The sequence below is a fragment of the Haliotis cracherodii genome, unplaced genomic scaffold, assembly GCF_022045235.1.
Source record: "Haliotis cracherodii isolate W230 unplaced genomic scaffold, xgHalCrac1.p SCAF_22, whole genome shotgun sequence".
NCBI lineage: Eukaryota > Metazoa > Mollusca > Gastropoda > Lepetellida > Haliotidae > Haliotis > Haliotis cracherodii.
This window is the reverse complement of record NW_027266278.1, coordinates 3,419,063-3,434,834: the sequence shown is the minus strand read 5'-3', so window position 1 is coordinate 3,434,834 and position 15,772 is coordinate 3,419,063. Positions and strand designations below refer to the sequence as shown.

The 15,772-nt window shown below is 41.5% G+C and overlaps 2 protein-coding genes across 4 annotated transcripts in view; both read right to left on the bottom strand.

Moving 5' to 3' along the window:
- Window positions 1-5,626: 5,626 nt before the first annotated feature.
- Window positions 5,627-6,418, bottom strand: LOC139471436 (uncharacterized). Its single transcript, XM_071253801.1, has one exon. It carries the CDS (start codon window positions 6,416-6,418, stop codon window positions 5,627-5,629), a length of 792 nt encoding a protein of 263 aa, XP_071109902.1.
- LOC139471391 (tripartite motif-containing protein 2-like) overlaps window positions 6,386-15,772 on the bottom strand; it is a 51,291-nt gene continuing 41,904 nt past the window's right edge. For all 3 annotated transcript variants that reach the window (XM_071253754.1, XM_071253755.1, XM_071253756.1), the window contains 2 exons: window positions 7,346-9,378; window positions 6,386-6,679 (listed from right to left, as the gene is read on the bottom strand). In XM_071253754.1, the coding sequence (XP_071109855.1) occupies window positions 7,346-9,376 (2,031 nt within the window). In that variant the 5' untranslated portion in view covers window positions 9,377-9,378 and the 3' untranslated portion in view covers window positions 6,386-6,679. The remainder of the gene's footprint in view (window positions 6,680-7,345; window positions 9,379-15,772) is intronic.

Below are 15,772 nucleotides of genomic sequence, written 5' to 3'. Positions count from 1 at the left end.
ACACAGTTTTGGCACCTTTGACGTCTGACTAGACAGGGATCTACCTGGACCTGCTCGAGGCCATGTTCAGCCCACTCAAAGCAAAGGTCAGCCACAATTCCGAAACTGAATCCAAATTTTCCCAATGGACGCAACTGCAGACATGACTAATGTTACTGCTTTGTAAAGTGACTTGTATTACCAATAAAGACCAATACGCAGGAAGATGTTTTAGTGCTTACTGTCACATTTCTGCATTGAATGTAATGTTCTAAATTCAACATCAAAATTTCTCTGAATTTCATAAAATAGGAACGTTTGGAAAAAAACCAAGATTTTTTACCAATTGCCTGCCAAGGGCATTTAGTTCGGACTCCTAGTCAAATTGCCTAGATAAATCCCTGCTAGTTTTGCCACCTTCCCAAACTCAATGTGCCAGGATACTCCACATGCTACAGATCTACGAGTTGAAAGATTGTCATTAATCATGTGCATAGTATAAAACAAACAACAGGACGAGGTTGAATGTCATACCCTTGGTCCTTCTGTGTCCTCTCCAGTATATAACCTGCAACCCCTACTTGGTCACCCAGCGCCCTGCACGATCTAATATACCATAGTCCTACAGAACAGGGCCAACTAGTTCACACGCTCTTATACAGATGATGGGAAATATATGTCCCAGTACATACACAGTGAATCATGATGTGGATACTGAATGATGTCATGCTGAAAACATCAGACAATTAACAATGGATTTCAATGACACTCCTCAATATGAGAAAGGCATTATACTATAGCTCATTTGTTACATATATCTAAAGAATTAAAAACCCAAAGTCTCAAAGTAGGTAAAAACAAAGACATTTGTTAGACTGTAAAAGATAAGTGATTCCTTAGACCTACACTGATGGGATCTCAGAGCCTAGAACCGTACTCGCTGTACGAAGAACCCAGCGCCAATAAGTGCTTCCATAGACCTATCTGTAAGTAATCTTCATCTGCACCCCCTCAGTAGACTGAACATTTGCTCGAAAATCCATATTTTCTTGTGCATAGTAGTGCCTAGTAACTATTATAAATGCAACATTTTGTTTCATGGACTTTTAAACTAAGTTTCTCCACTACCACCCGATTTCAGAAAACAAATTGATTTGTTTGTTGATTTGGTTGTAATAAGTGAACCCGTTGTAAATTTTCCAACTGCCTATAGTGCTTATTACAGCAAATATGGTATATAAATTCAAAGACTGCTGACAACTGACCAAATGGTGATTAGATTCCTAGTCTGAATCTATGCACAGAGATTCACAGACTGTTAACAACTGACCAAATGGTGATCAGATTCCTAGTCTGAATCTATGCACAGAGATTCATAGACTGCTAACAAGTGACCAAATGGTGATCAGATTCCTAGTCTGAATCTATGCACAGATTCACAGACTGCTGACAACTGACCAAATGGTGATCAGATTCCTAGTCTGAATCTATGCACAGATTCACAGACTGCTGACAACTGACCAAATGGTGATCAGATTCCTAGTCTGAATCTATGCACAGATTCACAGACTGCTGACAACTGACCAAATGGTGATCAGATTCCTAGTCTGAATCTATGCACAAGAATCACAGACTGCTGACAACTGACCAAATGGTGATCAGATTCCTAGTCTGAATCTATGCACAGATTCACAGACTGTTAACAACTGACCAAATGGTCAGTACCTAGCTGATTCTATGACAGTTTCAAGCAAAATGGTCTTGGCTACAAATCAACAGCATTAATTTTTTCAGCCAAAGGCTTTAAGTTTGACTCCATGTATAATAAACTGCTCTTCACATGCCAGTGTCATGTGGCCTGTATGCAGGTGCTTGTAAGAACAGTCTGCATACAAGGAAGGTCCGGTATTATGTCAGAAACATGCAGAACGAAATACAGACTGAATGCAGACAGTTAAACATTGCACTTAATACCCTTCTAATCCTAAGTATCTGTCAGTGAGGTTTACTGTAACTATGACAACTAAAAACTGGTCAACAGCATCAATGTTTGTCCATTAATTCTCTAATCATACTCTGTGCGATATCCATGGTTGTATACTGAGAAGAGTGACATGTCCTAATAGAACACTGATCATATAGGTCCTAATAGAAGAATGATCACATAGATCCTAATCTATCACACATTTACCAAAGAAGCTAATCCTGATGCAAACTTGGCAGTCTGTCACAAAAAATATAAAATACAGGAAAATGAATAACTGCATTTATCAGTAGTTTCCTCAAATTCTACGGCACATTCATTTCAGAATATTATCTTACACTGATGGAAGGGACTATGGGCACAAACAGACATTGAAAGTTCATTTGGCTACACACTTCACATGATCTTTGTTTCTTTGACCACACTGTCCATGGTAAATACCTAGTTAGATAGTCCTTGTATGTGAGACGTGTGAGGCTACATCTGTGACAACAGGTGCTTGCTGCTACGTCTTTGACAACAGGTGCTTGCTGCTACGTCTGTGACAACAGGTGCTTGCTGCTTCATCTGTGACAACAGGTGCTGTAGCTACATCTGTGACAACAGGTGCTTGCTGCTACCTCTGTTCCAAAAGGAGCTACATCTGTGATAACAGCTTCTACATCTGTGGCAACAGGTGCTTGCAGCTACATCTGTGACAACAGGTGCTGCTGTGTCCACAGGTGCTTGCTGCTACATCTTTGACAACAGCTGCTGCTGTGACATGTGCTTGCTGCTACATCTGTGACAACAGCTGCAACATCTGTGACAACAAGTGCTGGCTGCTACATCTGTGACAACAGGTGCTTGCTTCTACATCTGTGACAACAGGTGCTATAGCTACATCTGTGACAACAGGTGCTTGCTGCTACCTCTGTTCCAAAAGGAGCTACATCTGTGATAACAGCTTCTACATCTGTGGCAACAGGTGCTTGCAGCTAGATCTGTGACAACAGGTGCTGCTGTGTCCACAGGTGCTTGCTGCTACATCTGTGACAACAGCTGCTGCTGTGACATGTGCTTGCTGCTACATCTGTGACAACAGCTGCAACATCTGTGACAACAAGTGCTTGCTGATACATCTGTGACAACAGGTGCTTGCTCCTACATCTGTGACAACAGGTGCTTGCTGCTACATCTGTGACAACAGGTGCTTGCTCCTACATCTGTGACAATAGGTGCTTGCTCCTACATCTGTGACAATAGGTGTTTGCTGCTACATGTGTGGGGACCAATGTACACACAAACATGCCATTGTTCCCACCTAACCCCATTATGTGTGAAGATGCATACTTCTAAACGTGACCACACTACAGTAAAACACAGAGCTTCAACCTAAAACACCATCAGGAAGAAATCCAGGATTATGCATGCCTCAGAGGTGTACATTAAAAATCAATCAATCATGGCCTCAATCATTGCCAAGCTAAAAAGCACTTCAGGTATATAGCTCAACACCAAATTGCATAACATTGATCTTTTAGGATTCCTCAGAGATATCTGCAGAGTGGACAAGCACAGCAGGTAGAGGGGACTTCACCAACAACATGGAGTACATTCACTTTGTATTATCTTCTGTGTGATTAATACCTTAAGGATTATCCTCAGCTTAATCGAATCACCACTGGTGGATCCGGAGTGAGTTGGGGGATGTGCACCCTATTATTCGACGCCCATCAAGCGTTCATGACCATGATGACAGCATGACATAGGTCGTGTGCACATCCCTCTTGTTCCGAACCCTGGATCTGAAGGTCTAGTTTCAAGACACACACACAAGGCAAAACCACCTCGAGTTAAATCAAACTAAGTTTCAAAACATTATATCTGTAAACTATCTCCATCCTTGATTATCCAGGGTATTATATCTCCATTCCAAAAACCAGGATCCATCCGCTACAATCATCACCTTAATATCGTTTAGTGCCTGATTCAAATTACATGACACTAAAAATAGCAGTTGAATCAAATTACAAACATGTGTAAGAGAAATTCCGTGCTAAGTTGGTGATACGAGAGCTTAAAATGGTGAGGTCACTGCCAAAACAAACACGAGAGAATAGAATGAAGATATATCCTTGAACATGGACGATGTACCAGCTCCTAAACCTCCATGTAACATACTGGTGCTGAATCCCTGAATCCCACATACAGGTGTGCCTGGTCGTTTCATCTCATTGGCAGAGAATACATCTACAAGTTGGTCACGTCATTCAGCACAACATACTTCTCTAAAGATTATATGAATGTACCATTTCAAGAATAATCATTTCTAAACAAGTATGTACCATTTCAAGTATAATCATTTCTAAACAAGTATGTACCATTTCAAGAATAATCATTTCTAGACAAGTATGTGCCATTTCAAGAATAATCATTTCTAGACAAGTATGTACCATTTCAAGAATAATCATTTCTAAACAAGTATGTACCATTTCAAGAATAATCATTTCTAAACAAGTATGTACCATTTCAAGAATAATCATTTCTAAACAAGTATGTACCATTTCAAGAATACTCATTTCTAAACAAGTATGTACCATTTCAAGAATAATCATTTCTAAACAAGTATGTACCATTTCAAGAATAATCATTTCTAGACAAGTATGTACCATTGCAAGAATAATCATCTCTAGACAAGAAGACAAAATTGACAAACTGAAAGACTATTCCATTTTGAAGAAATTTAGTACAACCTAAGACTGATCGAGAGGTGATAGAATATCATATTTATATAGACCAAGTGAACAAGCTGCTGCAGCATCAACTCGAACCTACTAAAGACAGCCAGGAACCTCTAGCCGTATGTCTGTCACAGTTCCTGCTTGTCTCCAAGCAATGGACACATGGACACTTTTAATAGTGCAAAGCATGTATCGCTATGATACATTCTGCTACTCTGCTATCTGCAAAGTAATACCACTTGGAACCTAGCGAGGATATATGATTCATGTCACTGGTGCTTTCTATATAAGACCATTGTTTTCTTATTTGTTGGACCATTGACCATGTTCACCAGATAAACCTATTTTCATTTAAACATGAGAAAGAAATATTCTGTCGACAAGTCACCCTAATGACTTATTTCATGATAATTCAGCATCTGAACAGATATAAAAACAGTTTTACAGCGCCCAATTCGGCATCAATATTTTGCAAAATTGAACAGTTACACTTGATTATTGTTGGAATAGTATTAAAAACATAAAACCATACTCATTCACTCACTCCACAATTCTTCTAGGGTTCTCTCCCTTGTCCTTGATACTCTTCAGAGAAATATCAAATTTTGCACACTTATATAAAAGTTGGTAACTGAAAGGGACTTCTAGGCAAGTGACAGGGAGAGGCTGAGATCTGTGTGCCTGTATCTTCTAAGATGTGTGACTGGTGACTGATCCAACAAATAAAATAATCCTCCCACAGGACATGTCTCAGGGCTTGGCTGTCCGACACAACCTTGCTGGATGCAAGCTCTGGATGCTCCTACTCATGGTCTGTGTTTCTCTATAGGTAGGCAATAGTGACATCACTGTAATGGACAGGAACTGATGCTCCCCCCTAGATGCAGGCAAGGACTCTAGTTTGTGCTTAGCGTCTCTGTTCAAGCAGCAAGTAGCATGACTAGTAGCATGTTTCCTGCAGCTGTAGTGGTATGTTTCCTGCAGCTGTAGTGGCATATTTCCTGCAGCTGTAGAAGCATATTTCCTGCAGCTGTAGTAGCATGTTTCCTGCAGCTGTAGTGGCATGTTTCCTGCAGCTGTAAAAGCATGTTTCCTGCAGCTGTAGTGGCATGTTTCCTGCAGCTGTAGTGGCATGTTTCCTGCAGTTGTAGAAGCATGTTTCCTGCAGCTGTAGTAGCATGTTTCCTGCAGCTGTAGTGGCATGTTTCCTGCAGTTGTAGAAGCATGTTTCCTGCAGCTGTAGTAGCATGTTTCCTGCAGCTGTAGAATCATATTTCCTGCAGCTGTAGAAGCATATTTCCTGCAGCTGTAGTGGCATGTTTCCTGCAGCTGTAGAAGCATGTTTCCTGCAGCTGTAGTGCCATGTTTCCTGCAGCTGTAGAAGCATGTTTCCTGCAGCTGTAGAAGCATATTTCCTGCAGTTGTAGTAGCATGTTTCCTGCAGCTGTAGTGGCATATTTCCTGCAGCTGTAGTAGCATGTTTCCTGCAGCTGTAGTGGCAAATTATCTGCAGCTGTAGAAGCATGTTTCCTGCAGCTGTAGTAGCTTGTTTCCTGCAGCTGTAGTGGCATGTTTCCTGCAGCTGTAGAAGCATGTTTCCTGCAGCTGTAGAAGCATGTTTCCTGCAGCTGTAGTGACATGTTTCCTGCAGCTGTAGTGGCATGTTTTTTACAGCTGCAGTGGCATGTTTCCTGCAGCTGTAGAAGCATGTTTTCTGCAGCTGTAGTGGCATGTTTCCTGCAGCTGTAGTAGCATGTTTCCTGCAGCTGAAGTTGCCATTTCAAGCTGTCTGCATAACAACCTAGCTCCTACAGTTTTCTCTGGCAAACTACAGCCTCTCACAATCTAGCCAAGAATAACTGACTCACAAAACTCATTCTAAAACGTCAATAAGAATACACACAATAAAACACAAATATATTAATTTCTTAATATTAACACATGTATCTCCTTTGGTTTGGTGCTCATCTCCTCGTGGAGACCGTGCATATATCTGAAAAATAAAATAAAATAAATAATAAACTGTTAAGAAATAGTAGAAAATTATAAAGCAATTATTAATCATGTTCATATGACTACAAGCCTTGTAACGATGATGTAACGTGTTGATGATTTTACGATTCTTCAATAGCTTGCGGGTCTATGTCACATTCACCAGTTTAAGTCTGGACTGAGTTACCTCCCTTTCATCACCCATTTTAGTATTCACAAAACATTGTTCTCTATCTATGAGGAATGCCCTGGTCAGAGACTTGCTGACCCCTTATATATAAAAATACAGAACACAATTATATGAGGACAGTCATTTCTTACTCCACCCAAGTCTTCATATATACAAAATAATATCATGTTTTGGTAATAAGCCCAAAATGTGCAAATGTGGTAATGTGTGGGGGGGAAATTAATGTTGCTTACGAGATGATATGGCGGATGTCCTAGCTCCAAAATCATTTGCTTTGATAGTTGTAAAACTGGTCATGTACTTTATTATTATAATACTAGGAACTATACTATTTAGCAACATCAAAAAGATATCTTTTGGCAATTTTATATTTTTTTGTTTTTTTCTAAATAAAATATGTAAAACTAAGTACAAAACAACAACTGATTTCCTGTACTGAGGGTAAGGAAACTCAGGAAGCTCTGTTTTAAACCATACCTATTTGTATCTGTACTTCTTGACACAGTCGTTGCCCAAGTCGGCGACAACAACATGGAAGTCAGGAAGTGTCGCCAGCCCACTCGGTCGCTTCAACTTGTCCTCAATGCTGTCGATACAGAACTGCAGCTTGCCACTGGAATTCAACACGTGGATGAGACTCTTCCCCTTCTCCGTCTTGGTGGCGAGGATGTAGCCTCCAGCATCCACAGTTAGGCCCCCATACTGACCCTTTCCAGAGTCGGACAATCGGCGGGAAAATTTACCGTCCTTTGTGAAAATTTGGATTCTGTGATCAGTGACTAGAATTTCATCACACTTGCCAACAGCTACTGATGATATCAGCTTGAACTGTCCATCCCGATCACCTCGACTGCCGAATGTCGTCAGAAGTATGCCGGATGGATCAAATATAAACACCTTCCCAGCACCGCTGTCAGCCACGATGATGTTACCCTTACTGTTGACTGCAATGTCGATTGGTTCCACAAACTCCTGCGCCGTGAACTTTTTGATTAGTTCCCCTTCATTGCCGAGGATGGACACACATCTTGTTCTCCAGTTGATGACGGCGAGGTTGGTGTCCGGCATCAGGCAAAGGCCTGTTGCACTCTGGTTCTCCAGGCCAGCAGGCCCAATATGACGCAAGAAATCGCCCTCAGCGTTGAGAACACTGATCCGACTGTTACCCGTGTCAAGAGTATATATTGTTCCCGACTGATCCGCTGAGATTCTTACAGGCTGGACAAGACACATGTTCCCTGTGCCACGAGATCCGAACTTCCATATTGGATTTATATGATCACTGACATCAATAGAAAATGGACTGTCTTTGATTGGCCGATTAAATATGCTGACGCAGAGCTTCAGTTTACCAGATTTCGGTGGTATAAACTGAATCCCATACGTCCCATCGTCATTGTCCGTCACCTTGGTGTCGACAAGGTCACCTTTGTCTGTGCGCATTTCTGCTATCACAGGATCACTACCATTTGTTCGGGGGTTGCCATGGTAATCCACTGTGACAATCTTGACCCCTGAGCGAAGATGAGTCGTAGCTTCTTTAAACTTTGCTGACGACAGAGCTGGGAAGGTTGTGCTGACTTTGATCCTGCCAAAGATGGCAACAGCTTTGGAAATTTCCTTGAGTGCGTCATTATGCTTGTGCTCGTATTTCAGAAAGGAGTTTTCACGAGGCTCAGCCAGAGTAGTTGTCGTGTCCAGTTTCTCGTTGAGATCTCCGATCTTCTTGGTGATGTTGCGTACTTCCACCTGGTACTGCAGACCATCACACTCCCTCTGGACCTTCTCCTTCTCCTGCTGAATCAGCTCCAGCTGCTCATTGAGGATCTTTTTCTTCTCTTCACGGATCTTGCGGACCCACTGCAAGCACTCATGTCGACGTTTGTCAACAACAGCCATCACATCCTGGAATGACCGGTTGATCTGGTCCAGAGTTTTGTCAACCGACAGCTCCAATCTCCGCAATTCCTGGGACACATTCTCATATGCATTGTTCAGGTTCTTGATGCACAGATGAGCCTTGTACAGAAGTATCTCCGACATTCTCTTTATAGCAATGGCAAATGGAATCACAGTATGTTCACTTGCACCACGGCCATTATGGTTTCCCTCGGTGCAGCGCACACAGAAAACAATATCACAGGTTTCACAGAATAGTAACTCCTGGTTGGAATGGACTGAACATTTGGGGATAACATCGCGTCTCTGGCTAGCCATAAGATCAAGCAGCTGGTTGACCAAGAAGCTGGCCGGAAACGCCCCCACTCCACCCTGGGGCAAGGTGATGGTCTCTCGACATATTGGACATCTGAAGGACCCTGTGTCGAGGGTCTGTGCAGCTATAATGCGCTCTAGGCAGCCCTTACACACAGTGTGCGAGCACGGGAGGAGTTTGGGGTTGTGCTCCACAGAGTCATACATGCACAGGCATGTGCCACAGGTAAGGAAACTGTCATTAAAGTCTTCATAGTTGATAGAAACTGTCTCCACTAGGGTAGACGACATCATACCTGAAGGAGAGAAGGGACATTTTAGACAATGTATTGACTGTTTGTTTATTTGCTATTGACTAATGGCTCGCTCAGCAATTTTCCATTGATGACCGTGTTCTGTAAATAATAGAGTCTGGACCAGACAAATCAAAGAATTATATTACTATGGTTGATACACTATCAACCAAATCACAGAGCCTGACCTCCCAATCCTGTCGTCTCCTACAACCAACATAGACTGCTGGGGGCCAATCTAACCCCCACAGGGACAAAGTAACAGTAAACATAGTAAGCTAATCACTGGTTTATCTGGTCCACACTTGATTATTTACAGATCACTGTCATAGTTAAGACGAGACAAACCCATCTTCCTCAAACCAGTAAGCTCCTTATCATGCATAATTAATTTGTTGTTTACACCGCACTCCGCTTTGAGATGGCTGTCAGTAAATAAGTCTTGACCAGACAATCAAATGATTGACAGTGGATATCATGACATGCAGTCTACCATCACCGATCATGACTGTCTGCTCCATCTGGTCTCCTCATACGTCAAGCATTGGTTGCTGGGGATCTACATCAATTCCAAGAATCCCCTCGGGTCTGACATATGCATAAGGGTTGTTCATTATGGGTATGCACACCACGCACACCCTCAATATGCTCATTATCTGCTAACAGACTTCAAGTGGGTCCCACATATCAACTTCAGTAGCAAACTGAAAACTTAACAGACTCTAAAAATGAACGGAGCTTGTTAAAATGAACTCACTGGGCCATTGGGCTGCTGGGAAGCTGGTGGAGAGCACAGCAACACTGCTCTTTCGATCCCCCAAAATATCTCTGGAGTGAATCTACGTAATCTAACCACGATTACAAAAAGCATGGATATCTTCCAGTTACGAATTTCCAACAGTGACTATTGATACACAAAACCATTATACCAACTTCAGCAGGACCATTGTTTCAGGGTTGTTCCTTGACAAACAATACGCAAGTTGTACAAGTCCACTGGAGTTAAGTGTTAATCTGTGCACACATGGTCACACACTTGACTAGCTCCTTATCTTGGTTTCCTTGTAACTCAGTCTGTAAACATGATCCTCTGGTTATTGTGGTCACTGCTGACACACCGTAATTACACACCCTCAGCTGGTTGGTAAATTGTGTCCTGTCAGTATGTTTGTTGTTTAATGCAGCACTAAGTAATATTCCAGCAATATGACGGCGGTCTGTAAATCATCGAATCTGGACTAGACGAACCAGTGATTGACATCATGAGCATTGATCCACGCAATTGGGATCAATGACATGCATCAACCAAGTCAGGGAGCCTGACCACCCGATACCGTTAGTCGCCTTTTACGACAAGCATAGTCGCCTTTTACGTAATACATTGGTTGCTGAAGACCTATTCTCATATCATTTGAAAAAAAGGGGTGTTCTACGATATAAGAAATTCTAAATGTCAAATACATCTTAGGGAATCTATCATGATAAATTACAGGTCATTTCAATTTCATAATGTTCACAATAATCTTTCCACATATATCCTAGATATTACGTGCGAAACTCATTCAATAGTTGGAATACTGTTCATGTGTTTCAATGGACATTGAATATATTACACCATTCAACAGCTGGGCAGGGTTTGGTTCTATTATGAAATTGATTTCTGTTGTTAAACCATACAAGCATGTCCTAATAGCGACAGCCAAGCATAAAATCTGCCCATGAAGGGCAGTTACCTTGTGTTATGTTATGTGTAGGAGTGTAATGATGTATCGATTTATCAATATATTGCAATTGTTTAACCTTCTATATTGTGACTGTATACCAATTTGAATTAAAAAATGACAACAGTATTGTTGATTGCATAGATAACAATTGCTAGCTTCAATAGCTGCAATTAGTTATTAATTAAACATGCATTATGCAAATTTCAAACTGATGTGTCGGTTAGCAAGGATTAGAGTTACTTCCCTTGGTTTAAGTAGAACGGGAACAGGGTAAAATGTCCGACTGCTATTGTTGGCAATACTTTATTCGTTTCTATTACATTGATTAACATTATCAAGCCTTAAACACCAGAAATGGGCTTCATACATTGTATGCATGTCGGGAATTGAACCCAGGTCTTCAGCTTGACGAGCGAACGCTTTAACCACTAGGCTACCCGACCACCCTGGTAATCTTTAAAATTAAGACCAACATTTACAGGACAGCCTGTATTTTCTTGTTTATTTTACAAATTGTTTACAGTAAACAGCAGTGTTTTGTTTGTTTGTTTGTTGTTTGTTTGTTTGTTGTTTAACGCTGCACTCAGCAATATTCCAGCTATATGACGGCAATCTGTAAAATAATCGAGTCTGGACCAGACAATCCAATGATAGCATTGATCCACGCAATTGGGAAACGATGACATGCATCAACCAAGTCAGCGAGCCTTACCCCCCGATCCCGTTAGTCGCCTTTTCCGACAACGCATAGTCACCTTTTACGGCAAGCATGGGTTGCTGAAGAACTAATCTACCCCGGCATCTTCACAGGTCATAAACAGCAGTGAAGAAGGGGTATACAAACAAAGTTAAATAAATAAATAATCAAAAAATAAAGTTTTTATTTTTATTGGTGTTCAAACTTACTTAATTCACTACCGCTCAATCTCTGACAAAACATTAACTTGTGGTGTATGGTTTTAATAAGCGCTCCCCTTTGTCAGAGCTCTTATTATGGCGAATATGGTATGCTCGTTTTGTTTGTTCTTTGGCCAATATTCAACCGTAAGTAGGTTAGGTATGAGTTTCTGTTATTGATGTCCCAGGGTTATATTGGGACAAAATTGTGTTGCAATATTAGGTGTAAACAACCCATCTATCTTGTCCCTGATGAATTAGGTCACACCCCCTGGGCCATGACTTTATATTCCATCAACCAGCCCTTGTGCAGTTTGCCATGCTTCACTCACCCTTAACAATGCTTGTTTGTTGTTTAACACTGCACTCAACCATATTCGAACTACCGTATACAACGTAATAAGCACCCTGGACCCTCTCAAAATTTGAGAAATAGGGGGCTCTTATGAGATTATAATTTTGGTGAAAGAGTTGAAAGATCGTAAATTTCGTGGTTTATGCTGACAGCCTGAAATGATACAAAAGAAAATTATGTGCGTATTATACATGACAGATATATTTTTCCTGAATTTAATTGCCCGTAATTAAGGGTGCATATAACACACGAGTGCATATTATACACAAATAATAAGTCTTGTGTACATTGATCAATCATGAGGGTGCAAATTTGGATTGTTCCCCAGCCAATATATTATCAAATATCACCGAACACTTATTAGAGCAGAGCGCTTATTACGTCGAATACGATATATGATTCTGCAATGTTAGTATCCAAGTCTGGACAAGACAAACCAATGATTGATATTCTGAGCAACATTCCATGATGGGGTACGAAACATGCAGTCAGCCATGTTACTGAATCTGACCACCCGATCAATTTAGTCACCTCATGCAACAAGAATATATAAGCCTATCGTTAGGAATAGGGACGTATTCTAACCCGGATTCCCCATGAAGCATTACACATGCATTACACACGCACTCAGTACAGCTACATAATCAACAGCTGGATCCACAGTGAGTCATACAAGCATCATATCGGTCGTTACTGACAATAAAACAATATCCCATATCAATTTGAAATTGACACTGTGCACTTAATGCCCTTCAAATACAAATCCTTCAAAGACCATCCCAAAATAAAGGAGAGGGTGAGTATTGTTATGGTGTACAATCAACATTTGGAGTGATATCACTGTTGTATTTATCAGTCAATAAAATAAGTATTACTGTAAATGTTAAAATACAGAATGGCTACAACACACCTGACTCCAAACAGATAAGAATAAGTTGTCATTATATACTGTCAATAATAAATTAGCAGAAAATCCTACATTTAACCTCAACAAAACAGAACAGCAAAACATGACACCGTAAAGTACGAAAACAAAATGTGAATAATATTTGTTCATATGTTTGCTGTTTAACGCCAAACTCTAAATTCCAGATATATGATGGTGGTCTGTAAACAATCGAGTCTGGACCTGAAAATCCAGTGAATGATATCATGAGCATCGATCCATGCAATTTGGATACGATGACATGCATCAACCAAGTCAGTGAGCTTGACCACCCGATCCCATTAGTCGCCTCTAATACATCAATAATAGTTGACTCGTGCGACAAGCATGGGCTGCTGAAGACCTATTCTTACCCGGATCTTCACAAGAATCTGAATAACAACAAACACTGCAACAGCTGTCAGCCCAGGGTACAATCAGTTGACACTGCAACCACTCACCTCACCATGTCCATACCTGGCCCTCTACCACCATCAACAAGGGCCTCATCCAGGATAGGAGAATACACACATCCAGTGAAGGAGTACACCCATCCAGTGTAGAGTACACACGTTCAGTGTAGGAGTACACACGTTCAGTGTAGAGTACACACGTTCAGTGTAGGAGTACACCCGTCCAGTGAAGGACTACACACGTTCAGTGTAGGAGTACACCCATCCAGTGAGGGTCAGTACACACGTTCAGTGTAGGAGTACACCCATCCAGTGAGGGTCAGTACACACGTTCAGTGTAGGAGTACACCCATCCAGTGAGGGTCAGTACACACAGATCATGTCCAGTTGATCATAAACCACTGCCAACATGCCCAAGTGTCAGGTACACAATGTTGATCTATACAACCATCCTCCTGAATCCCTATATTCCACAGTTACAATGTCTACCTAATGTCCAGTGCCAGATCTGAACAACCAGCTTTACAGTGTTGAGACCACATAGACTTGAATGATAAAATACCTGAATACCCATAGCGACTGATAATTCTCCAGCAATCAGCTCAAGCAAACTCCATACATCATGCCTGTTGCCTGCTTAGCTTTCCCTTTCCTGAAACCAGCACACCTACTGAAGCTCCACATCCGGATGCCTGAGTACCTAATCAATTACGCTAAAGACACAGTCTTTCCGAGCTGGTTGGGGTGTAGGGTTATTGATTTGTTTGAACACCTACTCTCATGAGCTGCGTGTATGTCTGTGATAACTGCAAACATTGTGCAGTCATCACATGGCTAATATTCTACATCTCTGCTCTCTAGTGCAGCATTTGACCATCTATGTGTAGTTTAAGCTCCATTTACAAACATTCCGCATCGACCAGGCATGTCGTGGTGGGAGGGATCTGTTGCCAATATCACCCAGAGTCCATTTGGTATGAGTTTCTGTTATTGATGTTCCAAGGTTATATCTGGACAATATTGTGTTTCAATATTTGGTGTAAACAACCCATCTATCTTGTCCCTGATAGGGCTGTCATTACATACCCCTTCAACACTGCCGGTCCCTGTGCAACTTGCAACAGAGTTATGCTATGAAATATTTCACCATGACAAAGGTTATATGGAGGCGGTCTGTACAAAATAGATACTGCTATAAACCAGTGATTGTACAATGTACAATGACAGACAATCAACAAGGTCACTGAGCCTGAACGCTGGGTCCAATAAGTCGCCTCTTATGACCAGCTTGGGATGTATACTGTCCACAAATACCCTCACGGGAGTTGAAGGTCAGAGGAGATGCTTGTGTAACCTTCACTTCCACAAAATGGATTGCTGTGAAGATCCAGGTTAGAATTGGTCTTCAGCAACCAACGCTTGTCATAAGTGGCGAGTAAGGGGATCGGATGGTCAGGCTCGCTGACTTGGTTGATACAAGATGCTGATGCTGTCAATCATTGGATTGTCTGGTCCAGGCTTGATTATTTACAGTCTGCAGTCATATAGCTGAAATACTGCTCAGTGCGGTGTTAAACAACAAACAAACAATCCATAATACGGAAACCCACATTACACTACACAGTTGTGAGTGAGTATGTTTTTACGCTGCTTTAGCAATATTCGAGCAATAAGACTGCAGTGTACACCAGAAATGAGCTTCACACATTTTACCAATGTGGGGATTCAAACCCGGGTCTTCAGCATGACTAGCTGACGCTTTAATCACTAGGCTACCCGACCCCCCCACCGTCAGCACTGCGAGTGAATGTTGTTTGACACTGCAGTCAGTCATATTCCACCTCCTCCATGGCAACCTGGAAATATTGAACTATGAACCAGGCACACCAGTTAGCATGAAGTAACGCCATCAGCCATGTCACAAAGCCTCAGCAAACGATCTGGTTCTGTACAGTATTAAGACAAGTATAGGCTACATAAGATCAATGCCACACTGCAACCTCCACACACTACACCAGATATGAATACAGTAATTACCCCAAAACCAATAGAGCTTGTTCACCAAAGTGTTTGCAGAGCGTAG